Source organism: Ammodytes marinus, assembly GCF_949987685.1.
Source record: "Ammodytes marinus genome assembly, chromosome: 23".
NCBI classification, from domain to species: domain Eukaryota; kingdom Metazoa; phylum Chordata; class Actinopteri; order Uranoscopiformes; family Ammodytidae; genus Ammodytes; species Ammodytes marinus.
The window spans coordinates 5227418-5248741 of NC_137227.1; the positions used below are offsets into that span (position 1 = coordinate 5227418).

At 42.0% G+C, this 21324-nt stretch overlaps 2 protein-coding genes across 2 annotated transcripts; one reads left to right on the forward strand and one right to left on the reverse strand.

The window, feature by feature from the left end:
* Window positions 1–5154: 5154 nt before the first annotated feature.
* Window positions 5155–9040, reverse strand: rce1a (Ras converting CAAX endopeptidase 1a). Its single transcript, XM_080051559.1, has 8 exons — window positions 8723–9040; window positions 8116–8218; window positions 7625–7708; window positions 7326–7404; window positions 6619–6786; window positions 6079–6150; window positions 5929–5991; window positions 5155–5718 (listed from the first exon to the last, which is right to left on the reverse strand). The coding sequence occupies exons 1-8, from the start codon at window positions 8890–8892 to the stop codon at window positions 5489–5491; spliced, it is 969 nt and encodes a 322-aa protein (XP_079907685.1). The 5' UTR covers window positions 8893–9040; the 3' UTR covers window positions 5155–5488.
* A 5369-nt stretch (window positions 9041–14409) lies between these two features.
* peli3 (pellino E3 ubiquitin protein ligase family member 3) lies at window positions 14410–21226 on the forward strand. Its single transcript, XM_080051891.1, has 7 exons — window positions 14410–14531; window positions 16571–16768; window positions 17258–17387; window positions 17578–17679; window positions 18088–18330; window positions 19751–19939; window positions 20424–21226. Exons 2-7 carry the CDS (start codon window positions 16596–16598, stop codon window positions 21021–21023), a joined length of 1437 nt encoding a protein of 478 aa, XP_079908017.1. The 5' UTR covers window positions 14410–14531; window positions 16571–16595; the 3' UTR covers window positions 21024–21226.
* The last annotated feature ends 98 nt before the right edge of the window (window positions 21227–21324 follow it).

Below are 21324 nucleotides of genomic sequence, written 5' to 3' on the forward strand. Positions count from 1 at the left end.
GTACTACATACAGCTGCCCATAAAAAGTATGTAGTTTGCGTGCAGTATGCATACCATAACCCATGCTCTTTCATCAAAACATTGGGCCTTGAACTTGACACTTTTGCTTGCAGATGAATTACACCGCTTGGGATTCTCTCTTGGTCGGAGATGCAGCCAAAAAAGCATGCTGGTTTGCACACTGCAAAATGGGACTGGATGTAATAAGGGAAGCATGGGGATGTCCTAAAACCTACATTTTTGTATAATAAAAAGCATAGAAGTATGGGTATTGAAACACATGCTTTTCTTTATCATGCTAATCTGTGAATGACAAAAATACATAAGAACTCCAGAGATGGGCGTTAACTGTTCTAGGCGAAACATCAACTTAATCCATATACCTTATAACCTAATCACAGCAACAACAAATAAAAAGAGTCCAAATCAGTTACTGTCCATTTCAGGTATAACCAAAAAAAAAGAAAATCAGTCTTCTTAAGCTCAAGCCATATGCTGTTGTAATGATGAACTAGTTCCTCTGCCCAGTTGTGTTAATGTTATGAACAGAGGGATTCAGAGGTCTGGTAAACTCGTACCTTTGGAACTCCACACCAACACACTCTCTTCATCCAACAAACGAATCCGACTCAAGTGACATCTTTTGAGGACATAAATAAGACTTCACACAGACACTGAAGGCTTTAAGGATTGGAGTTCCCCCAACATGCCAAATAAGCATTTTGTGCATATATTTACCATAGATAGTATATCAAATATACTTACATAGATATTTACCAGTAGAGGACACAGTTCAAAATTGAGTGCTGAGGGAAAGTCATTATAAAATGTAAAATATAGCTGACACCTTCATTGGCTTGTTGTGACAGTTGAATGGTAAAGAGATTTGTGGCTAATGTATCTGAAAACCATTCATGTAAATTGATACACTGGCTTGCTAGTTGATGGACCCTGAAAAAACAATATAAGATCCTACTGAGAAATAAGCCTATCAATACAACTGTAATTATCCCTGTAAAATGAGTACATTTTTAAACTGTTGAATTCTTTCTGCTTCTTCATATAACAGTGTTGGATAAATAAAAACTAAACCTTAAGAGATACATTCCATTAAAACAGAATCATAGTAATGTGCATGGATCAGAAATTACCATTTTATGACACAACAAAATTCTTCAGAATATATATCATTAATAACAAAGTATTTGCTTTAGCTTCAAATGCCTTACAGTAGAATAAACTAGAGGCCAACATTCATTGTCATATACATAGACAAAGACCAGAGAGGATGAGAAAAAGGAACTGTTAACACATCCAAAATCTTTTCAATGGAGGCATCAATAACAGCACGGACACTGGGAATTGTATAAAACATCATTTATTTACAAATAGATTTTTTTTTTTGTAAAAGATTGTCATACTAAAACATGGTTGTGTAGTTTCCTAACTTGAACTGTACAAATGTGACACAGTGAGCATATAACACACACACACACACATGCACATATAGGTTTCACTCTGGTTCCTGTCACCAAAATAGATCTGGTTACAAAATATAGTGCTCAATATAAACATCTATGGACTTCTGTTTCACCAGCCAGACCCAACTATTCATATTTTACAAGTTCTGAAAATGCACATTTGAAAATAACGGAGCGGCTTAAGTTTAGCAAAAAAAATAGACTCTGTAGTCTTAAGTTGATGCTACTCTCATTACAGATGTGCCAGCTCTGAATCTTTAACAGCAAATATGTGTCATATTATTGGCTTTATGGGGGGAAAAAAATATCAAATGTTTCTCTTTTACAGCAATCAAGGACAAAGCTACTGTTAACCCAATCTGAGGGTAAACCCAGAAAAAAGCTCAAGATCTGAGGAAAGGAGAAAGCATTCAGCGTGTCTGTTTATCATATCTGGTAGTAATCGAAAGACATTGTGGCAGAAAATAATTGAAGCTACATCCACAGAGTAAGGGAAATGGGTCCATGACATCTCAGTTAACATTAGGTGGCTTATTTAACAATTTGCATTTAAATAACAAATCTCAAGACAGGATCTGCTATCCCTCTTATATTTCATGATGGCAGCAGGAAATAGAGCATTATTCAGTTGGGAAAAGCTGTCAACAAGTACTGTCCCTGAATTATGTTCCTTAGTCCCCACAGGAACTGGTAGGTTTAGTGACTTAAGGGGATAGTGCAGTATTTTTGAAGTGGGTATGGGGTACTTAGGCATAGTTATTAATATGTTACCTGTTGGAAAATGGTGGTCGGTGCACTCACTATAAGGAGTTTAGGGTAGCAGAAGTCAGCATTGTACTGTTGCGGAGGGGGACAGGAGAAAAACTATTTTTTTCTCCAGATCTCAAAATGCCAAACCTAAAACCTAAATATAAGTTCAATTGTACGCTAAAATTAGATCTTTTTCCACATCTTTATTTTGCCACCAGACAGCCATTTATTTTAGTTTTCTTGTGTCTCTTGACTCATCCACATTTAGCTCCGAGTCGAGCAGCTGATTGGCGGAGTGATACAAATAAATAACAGTGGTCTAGCAGCAAACTAAAGCTGTGGAACAAATCTCAGTTTAGCGTACATTGAAAGGATGTTTATATTTTTAGGTTAGCATTTATTTTTGAAGAAAAACCTTTCTTCTGGCCCCATCTACAACAGTACAAGGCTGACTTTAGCTACAGCTCCCATAAACTCCTCATAGTTACTGCACTGACCGCTATCTCCATAAGGTAACACACCAACTATGCATTGGTACCCCATACAACACCCACTAACCCCAACGAAAATACTGAACTACCCCTTTAACAGCAATCTTATTGTGATTACATTTTTTAACACATTAATTTATGATTCTTATAGTAACTGCAATTGGCACATTATTCTACAAAAAATAATATCTATGTATTGTTATTTGTTTTTTTTAAACATATTTGCTTTAAATAAGTTTGAAAAATGGTTCTATCATTTCTGAAATGACATACATAAACCTTATCCCTGAGAATGAAAACTACACCATACCCACATGTGTCATTGATTTAAACTCACTGGGGAACTGCTGTTAAAATGGGGGTGAAAAAATAAATAAAATAAAAAATCTTTTAGACAATCTTTCATAATCTAAATAGAATTCTCTCTTGAGGTTAGTTGCCATGGACCAGTGTTGTTGAGTTTAGGATGTGTGTAAAGCCTGGTTGTGATGTGAGAAAACACAATCTTCGGAATCTAGGACAGGCAGCTACACATCAACAAACATGTTTTTGTATAGAAGCTAAAGGAAAAGTACATTAGATTTGCTGTTTTTAAGTAGTTTTTTTCCCACTAACTGATGAGATGTCATAGGATAAAATAGAATGGTGTACGCCCTCTGTTGGCAGCTTAGGGTAGGTGGGATACAGATTACATGCAATAGTCCCCATTGTCCAAGTTCAATGCCTAGAATAACTGTCCAAAAAGTATATATATATATATATACACACACACATTTACAGCCTTTTGTCAACCACAGTCTACTGCTTTACTTGCTGAGTCACATAAACTTTTCCATGCGTTGGATTTATTGCTGAAGACCCGGGCAGCCATCTTATTTTTTTCACAGTACGAGTATATTAGCTTATAGTGTTTTTAGCCATTGTGAGTGGTTTCTATTCACTCTCTAAAAGCACCTTTAAATATCATGTATCATGTTATCAAAAATAACATGACAAACTACATTGCTGAGGTCCAGTGAGGCGCTGGCTGTACTATGGCTGACCCTGGGCGAGTGTGGGTGTCTTAAAGAAGGGGATTTGCAAAAAAAAAAGACAAATTTCAATGTTGTGAGAAAATATAGCAACTTAACTTACCCCAACTCTGTCACTACTACCAGTAACAATATTAACAAGAACGTCCAGAACCTCAACCAATAAACAATCCAAACTACAATCCAAAAAAAAAAATCACAACAGATTTATAAATTACTTGCCCACCATGCCAGCACCATCTCGATACCAGCACATAAATGGACCTTAGACTTAAATATAGAACACGCCCACATGGCCTATGCAACAATACATTCTCCATGTCAATCAAAAATACTCAACTCATTCAATAACAAGATCATACAAACTTAGGGGAACACACACAAAACCACTCACAAAACCCGCCCACACACACTGTCCCTCCACAATTTACCACCACAGCCAAGCATTCTGGCTCTGCAATTAAACACAAGTCTCAACCTATTAAACCGAACATGCAAATCAAATAAAAGGACAATATGACAGCTTTCAATAAAACCTGGCTTCCTTTTCTGGTCTAAATCAAGAGCCGATTGCTCGTCACACCTCCCCAGCAAGACGATCAAAATATAAGCACAATAAATCAAAAGAATACAACAACAAAACATGGCTACTTTCTTCTCTGTTCACCTCTTGCCCCTCCATTTTTTTTAAGTGTATGTATAATTAATATTGTTTGTATTGTTGCAAATACTTTAGTTTTGTAAACACTTGTTTTGTAAATACTTCTGGTACTCACTGTGGTAAATGAAAATAGAGAAATGAATCCGGTTTGAATGTTAGAACAACTATAGGTGATGCAGATCAGTCAAAAGTTAAAAGTGGCCATTTTAATATATATATTAATTTGTGTCCGGTAGGTATCAGTCAATGAAGAGGAAGAAAAGCCATGGACACTAGTGTTAAAGAGATGATATGATTAATCAATAAGTCGATCATCATCTCTGCAAAACATTGGTCATTTAATTATAACTGATAGAAATGACTGGCAAAATGAAGGGGGGAAAAAACCCAATTGTAATAGACCAGAATGATCATTTAAAAAGTTGTAAATGAGTGGTCAATGAGAACAGCAAAAAGATACATTGTGAGGCAATGTACCATCACAAATGGATGGAGATCTAGCTAGCGTAAAGAGAATCTAACAAAGAATTGAAATCTTCAGTGTAATAACTTAACTAAAAAACGCATAACAGACCAACAATTACAGAAGCTTTCCTGGAAGCGGACGGTTTCGGTATCATTACATCGAAGTAACATGAAGCCCAACCAACACAGAATGAGTCACTCTTGTCTGTAAAAGAACATCAGCTGATTGGGGGCGCCCATAGCTCAGTTGATAGGGCTCCCTCCCGCCCCCCCCCCCCCCCCCCCGGGCCAAGGCCCGCAGCGGACCCGGGTTCGAGTCCAGGTCAGTTCTCTGCATGTCCTCTCCTCTTTGCCCCATTTCGACACTGTCTCCCCAATCTGTCTAGTAAAGCAAAAATGCCCAAAAAATTATCTTTAAAAAAAAAAGAACATCAGCTGATCCACTGAAATATGCCACGTCCGGTACATGCACTCGACATATCAAAAGGGTCCATTGACCATAAAAGGAATGGATTCAGGTCCCCCCCCCACCCACCATGCCATATCATCTTTCAACAATGGCTGACCTGGACTCTATAAGAAACTAAACGTAGAGGGTTATAGCAAGGATCAGGATATGCAGAGGGAGCTGGGGGCCGGGCTGAGGGTGCAGACCGGTGTGGGGAGGCCGTAGTAGGACGGGTCAGTGAAAGGGAAGAGGAAGAGGAAGAAGAGGACCACCCCCAGCACATAGCAGCCCAGCACTGTGCAGCGGTGGGGGTGCTCCAATGCTGTGCTGATGGCAGGGAAACCCATGTAGTTACAGAAGGAGTGACAGAGAACTGGGCCCAACAGGTGACCTGCAATACATAGCAAGAGGAGCGGTCACATTTAGTTGTTATGGCCAATTTATTATAAGCAAAGATCTTTCGATTTATAGCAGCCATGTTTTTTCTGACCCCTATTGATGTATAAATAGAAATGTGTCGCCACATCACATTGCATTAACCCTTAATAAGTAAAAAATTAAATTGACTTGACTTGAATTTTCTTTTTAAAAAGCCCCCTACCTGTTCTGATGAAGATGAAGGCAGTGTAGGCCCCAAACACTGCTGTGTAGGAGAACTGGAACACTGTGAAAGAACCAGAGAAACATTGTTCATTATCAGGTTCTCTTTCTGAACAGATAACACATTCCTGACAATCACAGAGATTCTCACCTGCAGAGAGGAAGATCCCCGACAGCGTTCCCTGTCTGAACCTCAGCAGCTCAATGATATGGTGGAAGTGGGCTGGACCAAAGACCACAACGTTAAAGGAGAAGTAAGTGTTTTTTTTTGTGTTAATATACGTGTTATATCTCTCTACATTCATACAGCAATCACTGACTGGAGTATGCGCAGTTCATAACACAGGTCTCCACGTCATTCAGCTTTGCAGTTATTGCCAGATAACATTTTGAGTATCCCGTAATTTATAATCCAATCAGGAGAGATAGCGCTATAAAGAGGCGGGTCTTTGTGCCCGTGAACGATGACTAGCTGCTCTCCATCGTGGCACTATCTGACGAAGACGTCTGCGTGTTCATGTGGTGGTGACGTAGGGACGAGGGAGGGGACTGCCAACTGCAGTCACTGGCAGGAAGTTAGCTAAAAGGACCATATCACTTACTTCTGCTTTAAGAGAGCCATGATTTAACCGTAGGAAATGTTAGTATTTAAAGATGGATAGAGCATTTGGATGACGGTGGTCAAACTCACCCACTCCAAAGAAGAGGGGGCAGGTGAAAATAGCGGTGGAAAGGCCAGCACAGGGCACCAGCATCGGCAGCATGCAGGCCCTGAACACCAGCTCCTCTGTTAACGGAGCCACCACCTGATTCCTCAACCAGCGCATGTCATTGAAACACAGCGACCAGTACAAGGGGTCTGCAGGAAGACATGGAGACAGTGTCAGGTTTAGTCCACTGTTGTAGAGAATGCTCATTATCATGTATGTATATATGTATGGTTTGGCTTTTAAACTCAAACTGAGTCCTATGTCAATTTTGAGTTGTGTTGGAAACAAATATTTCACCAATTCTAAGTCCAAATGTATCTAAAGCTTTAAAGGTGGATTCAGCGTTTCTGTTGAATGTGTGTTGTCAAAATCAGTGAATATCTCATTATCTCTATCTGTCCGTACTGTGTGTGTTCTGTAAAAAAAAAAAGTGTAATTACACCGTTAAAGAGCGTGTTGCTAGCTATGCTGGGCCCCATTGGTTTCTGTACAAGTATACAGAGCCAACGCTGGATTTTTTATTAGGGCACATACAGAAAGGTAGCAGGACTGTGAGGAGATATTCACAGATTTTGACAAAAAGTGATTTTTACAAGGCATTCTCCAGAATCACTGACTCCACCTTAAAATCCTTCATGTCATAAGGAAAACAAAAAAAATAGGACCAAAATCCAGAGGGCTGTCTCACCAATGGCTACCCGGATCCCGTCTATGAAGGTCCAGGGACAGTCCATAGCCAGCTGCATGAGGGGGCCAAGGAACAAGACCTGTAGAAAAGCACAACGAAACACACCACACCAATAGGCATTTCATCACTATTTATGGAAAGACACAGTATGTTGATATATCAGACCATTTTTTTTACATTAAGCAATAATATCTCTGTAGACACACGTCCAATTCATTTCATGAAGTATTATTATTGTTCTATCATTTGTTTGGGCAAAGTGTAAGCAAATTCGGATTCATTGAAGATGTGTTTCTTACCATGGTTAGCAGCAGAGGAAGAAGGATGGCAGGAATAAGGCCTTCAAACCTGATCCCCATGAGAGCCAGTAACGAAGAGCCAGTCTGATAGAAACATAGACACGGACACACACAGACACAGACACAGACACAGACACACACAGACACAGACACAGACACAGACACAGACACAGACACAGACACAGACACACACAGACACAGACACAGACACAGACACAGACACAGACACAGACACAGACACACACAGACACAGACACAGACACAGACACAGACACAGACACACACAGACACACAGACACACACACACACACACACACACACACACACACACACACACACACACACACACACACACACACACACACACGTCAAAAGCAAGACTCTGAAAATACAGCAACATGACCCAACAAATGGCATATATTGGGCCAAATTTGAACATTAAATTAAGTTGAACCCTCATGTGCTAGAACAGGAATGTGAAACAAACTTACCCTGACCCCTGTGAATGCTCTCCATGCCCACACAAAGAGAGGCGACAGGCCCGACACGATCAGAACACTGGTAAAGCGTCTCTTTATCACGGTGGGGTGATCCCTGAAAATGACAAGGAAAAAAACAATCAATAATCACCCCATCACCCTCACCATCAGTGCAGAGGACCGGGATATAGGCTACAACTCAAGCTGCACTATCAGCAACATCCATGCTTGTTGCCTAGCAGAAGCTCCCAATCAATAAATAGTCCCAATGTATTTCCGTGTGAGAGATAAACCGCTGTATGTGTATAATTCACACAAGAATGATTTAGATGATAATGCCACTAATGGCAATTACAATTCTCACCACTGCACCCTAGATTCCTGGTAACTGGCCATCTTGCATGTGTAGGCTACGCGTCGTAACATGCACAAGTTCAGTCTTAGTCTGCGCCTCCGGACAATTACATACACACAATTCTCAGGTTGAGGTTGATGAGGATTGAATGAAGTTGGAGTGTGAACTGTTAAGACCATAGTAAGCCTAGTAAGTATTATCTACTACGGAAGCACGTATTACAATGCAATATCGAGTGTATCTATCAGGGTATCTTTAGCTCACCTCGGTAGAGGACTCCTCCACACGTACAAGCTGCCAACATAAGAACAAGCCAGCATGAGACAGGACAGTACTGACACCCAGCATACACCATCCGGGGGTACGAAGACGCCATTGCTGTGTTCAATCTCGTCTGTCAGAAAGTTTGGTGATAAATCCTCCTCCGCTGCCATAGCGACTGCCCGTTGAGACTAAACCAAACGATAACTCGACACCGGGGCGGCTGCTGGACCATTTAAAGATTAAACCGCTACTAAAATTACATGAGGTTACTTCGAAGTTGTAAACAGTCTCTTTTCCAAGCTAACGCTGCTAGCCGGAGTCCTATCTTCTGTGGCGCTTTGTATTGACGTCATCATATGGTTCTTGTTTTTCAACTTCATCGAGTTCCAGGTTTACGCAAGAAAGCGCTATGCTGCCCTCTACAGTTGTTACAGTGTAACGGCGCATTACCCCCACCCCTTGCTCCGCATTGTGGGACAATAGTCTACCTACCATCTAATCACCTAACAGCAGGCTATTCCAAATGTACAAGTTAAGAAACAAACACACTTTATATTGATCCCCCAACAAAGCCTAGTCTACAACAAAACACCCTGTCCAGTCGTAGGCTATTTAGGTCTATCCTTTTCTATAGCCTAATAGAAAATAAAAATACTTTCTTAAAACATTCACCAAGGCCCTATGCTCTCTCAACCCTAACCCTTTTAACGTGACTTACCTCGCCCCTATTCAATTCAAACTGTATTCCTCATCCTCTCCCTGTGGGCCTCATAGGCCTACATCTTCCAATTCATTAAAAGGGACATATTATGAATAACTTACTTTTCCAGTGTTTGTGCAAAAATGGTCAGTAGCCTATTTGATCCTTATCCTTAGTTATTCCTTATCAGCCCACACCAGCTGAAATACCTTTTCTAGTAGGTACAGTTTTACACATTTGAACATTTTGGGCTAATCAATATGTTTATGGATTGATTAAATAGGCCTAGACCTACATATTGTTTCGTTTAAGCTATGTGCTTCATTTGTCTGTTGTTGAATAAGAATCTTGTTAATTTGTAAAGTCTTACTCTTAATTTAATTTAGCCTATCCTATAGGCCTAGGCCTTACTAACATAGGCTACAATAATAAAAAAAAAAACAATAGCCTACAATCATTGATAAGAGTTAGGCTATAAATTATAGGCTATATAGGCTACACGTCTGTAAAGACTCCTTTACAATAAGCAAACTATCGCTACACTATAACGCCTATTGGCCGATACGTTATCCCATAGTCTACGTCGGCGCTTCATCACTGTTCTGTGTGGGTAGCCTACATTTGATAGCCCAGGTCACCTAAAGGCAACACAATAGCCTGTTCGCGTGTTTTTGCTTTTTTTCTGGAATCAGGGAGAGGGAGAGAGAGAGAGAGAGAGAGAGAGAGAGAGAGAGAGAGAGTGAGAGAGAGAGAGAGTGTGAGAGAGAAGAGAGAGAGAGAGAGAGAGAGAGAGAGAGAGAGAGAGAGAGAGAGAGAGAGAGAGAGAGACGTAGGCGTGACACTGCTGTTCTATTCAGGAGGAATAAATGTGGCGCTGTCTCCGGTGTGACTTGAACGGAGGAGAGGCGATGCTTGTGTCCCCGACGCCCTTTGCTGCTGCTGCTTCTTCTTCTTCCTCTTGTTGTTCTTGTCTCCTCATCACCGTCTCTATGCTTCCAAGGCCGCGAGTGGTGGACTAAGAGAACCCGACCACAGACACACTTCTAGAGGAGGAATTACACACAGATCCGAGACCTCCATTGGCAAACATCAGCGGGTACGGGCCTGATATTGTCGGATTGTCTTCCATCACCTGTCTGTAGCCTGTTTTAGCAGAAGGGCATATGGCAGGATTCAGCTGTCTTATTGTCTGCTTTAGGCCTATACTAATAAAGGAGGTTTGAAGTTACCCCTTTTATTTGTGTTGACATCATCATCTTTATTCAAGCTGACGTACATTGATGAGGTAATTAGATTGGTAGGGCAGGGGATGTCAAAATATTGAAAGTGATGCACAATAGGGCTTCAAACGGAGTTCACTTGCGGATGTTGTTCTTTAGCGCGTCAGTGAGGCTTTTCATTATTTACCTAGATACATCACTGCTGTTGTGTGTGTCTGAGTGTAATGGCAGGGGAGCGTGTGTGTGTGTGTGTGTAGGTGATGTCTTAGCCTAACATGTAGCCTAGAGTGTTTTGTCTGTGCTATGGAATCCCCTGCGTAGGCTATACCCTAACAACACCATAGATAATAAATAATAGCCTAAGACTGCGTGCACGTTCAAATGACACAACATGCTATTTATGTCGCCAAAGACAAACTGATATTTAATCTTGAAAAAAGAGAAATGAATATAATTTATGTATAGCCTATATATATAAATATTTGTTTTGTGCCTGAATGCTGAGTCCCCCCTTTTCTGAAATTCAAGTGAGCCTATTGCTCTATCCGATCTGGTTGTTGCAACATCATTACTATAGTGGAAGAAGCACGCGTCCATACACACACTATGTCCACGGTAAACGCAATCCGCACACAATAATGACATAACAGTTTCATGTAGCCTAACACTGTATTTCCCATCTTCTAGATGCTTAGGATGCTTTCAACAGTAAATGGTTTGGAGGGATGGTTAGGGGACAATGGATCACAACACAAAAGGCCTAGCAGCAGAGATGTAATGTTATTCATAATTTAAGATATTATAGTTTGAGTAATGATACTTGAATATTGCATATGGGCCTAAAACATAGATCCTTGGCAAATATAAGGCCTACTGTTGTGATAAGAATCAGGCTCATGCTTTTTGTAGATACGTGAACCCAAAAATAATCTAAAAAAAACAATGGTGGGCCTACAGTAAGTGTTGTCCACATATTAAACTGGGTCATGGTACTTTTAAGACCGAGCTAGTTATGGCTTTGCTAATTTTCTGAATTTGTTAGCCAAAGTAGGAGGCAAACTTATTGCGTTTGTCTTCAGAAAAGTGCCCAGGAGCTGTTAGTGCTGGGGGCTTAATTAATCCATACACACAGTTGCAAAGAGAGCACGTGTGTTGTTTAAGTTTTTGCTTATAACATCAGAGAAGAAAGTTTGTCTTGCACGTTTAGTCCTCAATTGAAGGCATGTTGTATTTCTTTCTTTATGTCGTAATGTACAGTATGTCAAGCTTAGTTTTTCCCGCATTTGCGCCCTGCTTTTCGGCACTCTTTTTTTAAGGATCTTATTCCCCAGGTTACTGTTTGCTTGCCAGGTTTTGTTTTCATCCTAACAGGAGCAATGCCATGAGGAAACAAAAGCTATTTTTGAGTTGAAACTATCTAACAGATCATTAACAGAGATTGAGGTACAGTGTTGGTGGTGGCAGATATATAGTTAGTCATTTAATTCTTTGGCCTAGTTATCATTGGGGTTGTCAACATGTTAAAGTCTCCTACTACAACACATAAACGTTCATACTACTTCTTAAGTAGTGCTGAGAAAACAATGGTGAAAGTCTAAAACATTCACTTTACACTGCATTTGCATGGGCAGGTCTTTTTACAAACAAGGTCATGTGATATTCAAATAGTCCGTCTCTGTGTTTTGCTTGTCTCGGTGTGTCCTCCTATCCTTGTTCTTTTTTGCTTCTTTCTCCTAATTTTCTAAAACATTGATGCACCCCCTAGACGGCAAGGCTATTTAGGAGCAGACAGGACAGGACAGGACTGCGGGATACATACTGCATCATGGCATAGCACCAGCCACACACGCACACACACACACACACACACACACACACACACACACACACACACACACACACACACACACACACACACACACACAAACACAAACACCACCAAAGCCATGTTAAAAAGTGAATAACAGAACAGAGGGAGTTGGTGTACAGAGAAAAGAGGAGGGGCCCCAGGACGGGACCTTGAGGGGCCCCAGTAGCGGATGGACAATGTCGGACACAGATTCTCTCCAAGTTACCGGTTAGGTGTGGCATATTTGAGGTTTTTTATAAAGTAGTGAACAAAGTGGCTTGGGAGAAATGAGTTTATTTTGGGTTGGACAAGAAGGATTTAATTTGTATCTGATGGAAAGACCTTTTGGCTGCTGACATAGAGGCTGTGAAGGGATTAAGAGAGAAGAGATTGATAGCTAAGCCGGTCGTCAGGGTGTTTTCATTTATGCCATTACCTTTCTACTGCCCGTATAGTGGCTCAGACCTTTCAAATGATGTGCACAGCAGCCTGCTATGTAGTGCTATGTCGTGACTCTGTGATACAGTTATTGTGCTTGATTTTAGTTGGTTGGTTTTTGCGTGGTTTACAGGGCCGGCGTTAGTTACATTGCGTTGTGCTCTGTAATAAAAATGTGTCGTTCCTGATTGAGCACCATCAGCACCACAGCGACTGAAGCCACTCCACTCTTCTCATATGGACTGCATTTCTCACTCTATTATTCACTCCTTTCTTTGTCTTCCTTCATCAGACAGCGTTCCCCTTTCTTTCACTTCTCTCCCCCACACAGGATGTGGCTGCTGTAGGTTGATTAGAAAATACGTGGCACAGAACAGGCAATCCATCACCCTGCCAAAGGCCGCCATTTCCTGCGCATGCGCTTGCTAACATATCCAAACACACACACACACCCACCAAACCTCCACTTTGCTTAGCTCTTCCTCATTTTCCTCCTCATCCACACTGATACGTTCCAGCTTTGGCGTGTATGCGTGTGTGTGTGTGTGTGTGTGTGTGTGTGTGTGTGTGTGTGTGTGTGTGTGTGTGTGTGTGTGTGTGTGTGTGTGTGTGTGTGTGTGTGTGTGTGTGTGTGTGTGTGTGTGTGTGTGTGTGTGTTCTTTTGTTCACCTCTCCATGCCCTTCAAACCCACACGCTGCCATACCTCCTTCTCGTCAACATGAACTCATGGACTTAAAACTTCAACCTCATCATCCCTGCATGGCAGCCCTGGCTCTTTTGCTTCTATACATGATCCCAGTGATAGATAATCCACAGCACAGAAGCAACTTAGAAAAGTATGAAGGAAAAAAGCATTTGCAATAAAATATGTATAAACCCTTCACATGATCAGACATGGAGGTTAATCACTTCTGAGATGCATGAGTAAAACTGTGTGAGAGGCCCTGGCGGTCTAGACATGAGGTCAGATATAGTCAGCCCTATTAATAGCCTGTGATGATCACTAGGTTAAAAAGCAAAACTACTAAATAAAGCCCCCTCTCTCTCTTTCTCTCCATCTTTCTGTCCTTTTCATGTCTTCATTTCATCACAATGCTAAACTGATCAGACCCGGTTCTTTGAAAGTGGGCAATTGCCTATTTAGTCAACCTGCTATTTATTTTTTTTACCTTTATTTATACAGGTAAATCTCATTGAGACCGGAGACTCTTTTTCATGGGAGACCTGTTCCCATTCCCACGTTACCATTCACACACATTCATACACCGATAGCAGGCTTACTATCGACATTCACACGAGGCAAGGTGGGTGAAGTGTCTTGCCCAAGGACACAACAACCATAACACAAGTGGCAGGGCGGGAATCGAACCTCCAACCCTTTGATCATCAGCCGACCCGCTCTACCACCTGAGCCACAGTTGCCCCATTTTGATGGAAACGCCTATTTTATTTTAGCATACATTCCTTTGTCATCCCACAGGGCCCTGTAAGTCCTCCACCCAATCAACACAGACCTCTACCACCCAGAGGAAGCAACCCCCTGCCTCCACCTCTCCATCCCAACCACCACTCAATATCCAGCAAGGGCAGCAATAGCCTAGGTAATGAAATTGCCACTTGCTGCATGAATCTGCCCTCTTCCTAATAAATAAGAAGCATCTAGTTCACTTATTGGTATTGTGGTCGATATGGGTTCGTTTTGTATTAACAGTGTTCTAAAAAAGGTTTTTCCTTAAAGGTGCAGTCAGTGATTTTTGAAGAATGATTGTTGTCAAAATCAGTGAATATCTCCTCACACAAACATGCTGCTAATACAACAAAGGGGGGCCCAACGTAGCTAGCAACATGCCAGTTTACAGAGCCTAGGCTTTGTATTTAACGCTGTTTTTTTCCCCCCAGCGCACACACAGTATGGACAGGTAGTGGTTTGTGAGGAGATATTAACTAGGTTGGACAGAAAGTGATTTGGATAACAAGCATTGTCCAGACTCGCTGACTCCACCGCTAATATTAACGAAGGAACCTCAAACAGCAAAGAAGAGAAATGCATCCAAACTTGGGATATTATTTTCATTATTGTTATGTTAACTTTGCCAGGTGGATTATTTAACCTGCTCAAAAGGGAAACATAGGGATTTGTAGGGCTTTGTTATGCTCTTGCATTTCTCACTTTCACTGTGTAGGTGATATCGCCCACTTTTTAGTAAAAATAGGCTTAAGTGTTAAGTACTGGCTTAAAACCAGTGTGCAGAAAGAGGGAGGGAGGGAGAGAGAGAGAGAGAGAGAAATTGAGCTTTGTTTGACTTGTGTAACACAGGAGTATTCCTTTGGGAGAAATGATCCCACTCTTTTTATAGCATTTCTCTTGCTTTTTTGCCAGTGAGTCGAATGCTGCATTGTGATGGTGTATTTTGAAACTTTATCGCAATAATGTTTTTGAAATAATTGGCAGTAATAGTGATTTTGCTCCAAGTCGCTGCTTGCTTGGCGGCTGCTGCTGAGGGAAACGTTTGTAAAGAATTGTCAGGTATCAGTTTATCTTATATACCTTTGTGTAAAAGCTGGATCACTGTCACTAATCCAATCCTATTAGGGGTGGGCTTGCTGTTCTGTAAAGGCCCTGGGTCAGCAAACACAAAAGCACTTCAGTGGCATTAAGAGGATGACAATTACAATATGTGAGTTAAAGGTGGAGTAAAGGCCTACCATGTCCAGATAACGCTTGTTTGTATCTATACTAACCGCTGCAATATTTGACACAAATAATATTAATAATTAATTCATTATCATTTTCATACTCACCAAAGCATTCAGTGACCCCTGATGCCCTATTGTAGCAGGCATTTCCATCCTAAAGAGACCACTCCTATCAGGGTAGAAATATTTCATCATTGCATAAGGTGATCAGTATAAGAACAACTTTGTATTGATTTGCAGTGACCTGTCGCTCCAAAGGGGACAAGTGGAAACTAATCATGCCAGCGTAATGCCCCCCTCAGCATTACAAAGCCACTGGATCCTCCTGTCACTCTATGGGGTCAACACACACACAGGCATTACCCTTGCTTGTTGTGTAGGCCACACATTTACTTGTGTAGTCAGCGATTCTGGAGAGAAGGATTGTTGTTGAGAATTTTTTTTTGTCAGAATCATTAAATATCTCCTCAAGATCTGCTACCTGTTTGTACAGCCTCCACATTAAAGGTGCACTCTGCAGTTTCAGGGGAGGGGGATTTGTTGACATTTGCATAGCCTCCAGTTAGTTTACAAAACATATTTTCTCTACATGTAATTCTTAGTTTTGAATAATTATACCATTATAAATCAAAAGAAAATTATTTAGAGGAACCTGGAACCAAACTCAAAACTAGAATATGTTTGTAAACAAAACTGTGGGCCCCGCTGATGTAAACAACGACAGTGAAAGAGTTACTTTTAAGGTAGCCTTCTTACTTCAAACAGTATTCCAGGGATCCCATATTCCTGAGTAAAGCTTGTTTATTCAGTGTTGAAGATATACTATAGAAAATGTTAACTTCTCTGTTACACCCAAAGTTACATAGTGCACCTTTAAAAATAAATCAGTCACCACCAGTAACTGACTTTTCTTCTCTGAACCCTCCCTCCCCCTCCCCAGCAGCGAGCCCCAGTTGTGTCCAGTGGGCATGGTTTTGGAGGGTAGCTCAGAGGCGCTGTGTCCCCCCCCATCTCTGGAGCTGCGCCCGTCCTGCAACAAGACTCAGTCCTCTCCTCCTCTGGGCTCCGGCTCGCAACGCCACGACGGAGTCTTCCCCGAGGACAAGGAGCCCGTCAAGTACGGGGAGCTCATCGTTTTAGGGTGAGAGAATAATACCATCTCTCTGCCAACGTATGTTTATGAGCATGTGTTACAGGACTGGTACCAATAGTTCTTAATAGTATAAAGTGTCTTCACTGAAATCCAAAGCTTCACTCACACTATACTGTAGGTCTTTGGACTTGATTTTTTATTTTATTTTTTCCTCAATATTTTTTTATTGAAAATATGCAAATGATTTACTTCAAACAGGAAAGTGTTGAAGTTGCTACGAGGAGCTTTTAATTATTTCTGAAACAGTTTTCCCCTGATGATCGTACATGACCTGTAACCGCAAACGAGACCAACAGGGCAAGGAATGCTATTTTTATATATTTTTTCTCAATGCCTTTGTCATGGGAATACGCTCACACAGGAACAACAGCTGGCGTAGTAAAAACACTACCGCTTTTGTCCAAAGAGGGTGCAAGAATGAACACAAACTGAAAGTTCCTCAGAGCATGTTTAACGTTTTCTTCTAACGTTTCACAGGCACAATGGGTCGCTTGCCAATGGGGACAAGGGTCGCAGAAGAAGCCGCCTGGCTCTTTATAAAAGACCTAAAGCCAATGGGGTCAGACCTGATGTTATCCACAATGTCTCAACCCCTCTGGTGTCAAAGGTGAGAAGTCACAACATTAGTAATACAACTAAGATTATCATTCAAACTGAATGGTGTCAGGACTTGTTTTTAAACCTAGATTATTAATTCCAGGGTACACCATAAGTCAACTGATTGAAATGAAAACAAGAAATGTTAAGATTTTCCTGCAGCTCTCCTTGACCTGTTATAATGTGTTTCCCATTGGCAGGCACTCAGCAACAAAAGTCAACATAGCATCTCCTACACACTGTCACGGAGCCACTCTGTCATTGTGGAGTACACCCATGACACCAACACAGACATGTTTCAGGTCAGTGTCCACACACACACACACACACACACACACACACACACACACACACACACACACACACACCAACACCAACGATACAGCACTCTTACCTGTATCAGAACTTTCTAAAGAAAATAGACATGGTATCAGTAGCCCTGCGTCTAATAAAGATATTATTGGCCGATAAAAAAGAAAAAAATCACTATTATAACAATAGTTAGCAAGATAACATTAGTTAATCTATCTGGCTAATGTTAGCTAACATTTCCATATAACCAAATATCTGTTTGCATGGCTATAAAACCAATAAATATACGATAGAAAATACGATATCTTCACTTTGACAAAAAAAAAAAAAAAAACGCTTACTACAAACCTGATTATATTTATTTTTCTCAATGTTTTTATGGCTCTTTTTTCCCCCAGATCGGTCGGTCCACAGAGAGCATGATTGACTTTGTGGTGACGGACACGGCGGGGGGCAGCGGTCAGGGAGGGGGGGCAGCCTGGGAGGGTGGGGGCAGCGGAGGAGGAGGAGGAGGGGGGGGCCAGTCCGCTCAGAGCACCATCTCCCGCTACGCCTGCCGCATCATGTGTGAACGCAGCGCTCCCTACACCGCCCGCATCTACGCAGCCGGCTTCGACTCTTCCAAGAACATCTTCCTGGGGGTGAGTGAGTGTGTTCTCCTTTATAAGGTGCAGTGTGTCATGATAGTTAGCGGCATCTAGTGGTGAAATTTGTAGAGGGCACGTTCCCTATTAACTTCCTCCCTTTTTAATAATAACAGAAGCTACAGTGGCCTTCAAGGACAAGAAAGATATTTCCACAATATCAAGTGATGAGGTGACAATGTATTCAGTTATTTATTCTATGGTACTTCTTCTTGGTCTTCCAACAGGTGCATTTCTCCAGAACACCCACTATAAAAATGCATATGGCCGTTAAGTTAGTCCATTCTGTGCTACTGTAGTCATGGTAGTGCAAAATGGCAGCCTCCATATAGGGGTGACCCCATGGACCTATTATAAAAGGCACATTCTAAGGAAATAAAAGAAAGAACAACCTTTTTTAAGTGATTATACACCAATTAACACCAATTAAATCATACTAATTTCTACCAAGTCTGGTCTGAAAAATGCCAAGACTCTCTACACACTGCACCTTAAAGCCTTTACTCCCAGTAAACTGCTCAGGGACTGGTCACCATGGCAACCCTGGTGAGAAAACAACAGCAGGGACAAGTGCTGTCTGTGCCAGCCACTGGTGTTACGGCATATCTTGTGAGGACGTGTATCTGAGCATGTGGAAGGGGCTATAATGCCTCGTTTCCACTGGGCAGTACAGTTTGGTTTGGTATGGAACGGTAACCCTAGATCTGGGGCTTGGGTTTCCACTCCTGACAGTACCTTTAACAGGCGCGGCGCAGGGTAAAGGCCGAACGATGATAGCTACGCAGCTACGTAACTACCTAACACAAGATTGTTCACGCTACATGTAAAGAATATTGTCTTTTTACAAACACAAAAAAAACAGGCCTTTTTGTTCACCTCTGAATGTGTGATGGATAAGATTGTGATTGTGTCATTGATAAATAATACAAGAATTTCGTTATATCAAACCCCGTATTTGATACTCTATAATAAATATCATCAATATAATATAGCCATTTGACATACTTACACTCTGTTATTCAGGCTCTTGTACAGACAGGACTAGAGGGGGGCTTGAGCCCCTGCCCTTGAACCTCAAGAGTCCAAAAGTGCCCTAAATTAAAAATAAATAAAAATAGTATAGAAATAATAGAATAGAAAGCTTTAATTGTCGTTATACAAAGTACAATGAAATTCAGAGAGCAGCTCCTTAAAAGGGCATCAGTTATCACAGTATCACAATAAATACACACTCAAGAACCACAAACAGACAACAAAAACATAGAACGATACAGGGGATATGTCTGGTGGTGCAGTGGTCAGTAAAATGCAAATATACAGTTAATTCTCTCAAATATAGAGAGAGACACACAAAATATGACTTACCAATCATCAATCTGTTTGTTTGTGTTATGTTTATGTGTGGGGGGTCTCTCAGGAGCGGGCTGCCAAATGGAGGACATCTGATGGCTTGATGGACGGCCTGACCACCAACGGGGTGCTGGTGATGCACCCGGCGGGGGAGTTTGTGTCGGAGCCGGCCCCGGGCGTATGGAGGGAGATCTCTGTCTGTGGAAATGTCTTTGCTCTGAGGGAGACTCGCTCTGCCCAACAGAGGGGAAAACTGGTAATTAAATAAGTGCTGCTTTGTTGATTTGGCAGCGAAATCGGTAGCTGCAGGGACTCCTGTGGACATTGGTTAAAGGTGGATTCTCTCAGTGATTCTGGAGAAGGCTTGTTGTCAACATTTTGTTTTGTCAAAATCAGTGCACATCCTGATCCATGATATGCTATGTCTGTACTTTGTGTGTGCTATGCTCTGTGAAGAGGCGTGCTGCTAGCTTCGGTTGCCCTTCTTTGTTTACATATCCATTTACAAAGCCTAGACTGTGTATTAACACCAAATATTTTTTTACGGACAGGTAAAAAAATACGGAAAAAAATATTTTGTCAACAAGCATTCTCCAGAATCACTGACTACCTTTAAGTGATTGAGCACATTGACCGCATGTGGTGAAACAGAAGCATCCCAGTGTGTTATACTGTGGTATACCCTCTCTTCTTCACTTTTCCTCCTCCAACATTCCAATCTCTTTTTCTTACGTTTTAAGGTTGAAAATGAGTCCAACACCCTGCAGGACGGTTCCCTGATTGACCTGTGTGGTGCCACCCTGCTGTGGAGGACCCCCGCGGGCCTACGTCACACCCCCACCTTCAAACAGCTGGAGTCCCTGCGCCAGGAGTTGAACGCGGCGCGGCCCCAGTGTCCCGTGGGCTTCAACACCCTGGCTTTCCCCAGTCTGGCCCAGCGCGAGATCGTGGACAAGAAGCAGCCCTGGGTCTACGTCAACTGCGGCCACGTGCACGGCTTCCACAACTGGGGCTACCGCAAGGAGCGCTCTCCCGCTGGGCCCGGAGGTACTGCTCCAGCCAGCACGGGGGACAGGGAGTGCCCCATGTGCAGGCGAGTGGGGCCCTATGTGCCCCTATGGCTGGGCTGCGAGGGAGGCTTGTACCTGGATGCAGGCCCGCCGACTCATGCTTTTTGCCCCTGCGGTCACGTGTGCTCCCAAAAGACAGTGGTGGGGTGGAGCCAGATCCCCTTACCCCACGGGACACACGCCTTCCACGCCGCCTGCCCCTTCTGTGGGACCTGGCTGACAGGGGAGCACGGCCACATCAAACTCATCTTCCAGGGACCCGTCGACTGAACAACCCCCTCACCAGACCACCGGGAGCCAGTCCAGAGAAAATGGTGGTGATGGATTATCGGACAGTGTACTCGAAAAACAAAAAGAAATCTGAACACTCTGAAGTGTGGGATGAAAAGAGAAAAGCACTGATGATGACAAGTCCAAGAAAAGAAAAAGGACTGCTGTCATGATGAACAGAGAACTGCCATACACATCGTAAAGGCCGAGGCTTCGAATGTAATATGAGTTGTATGGTAAATATGTGTAAATAAATTGTGTTTAAATGAAGGTGAGATTTGTTGTTGTCCTGTCTTTAGGT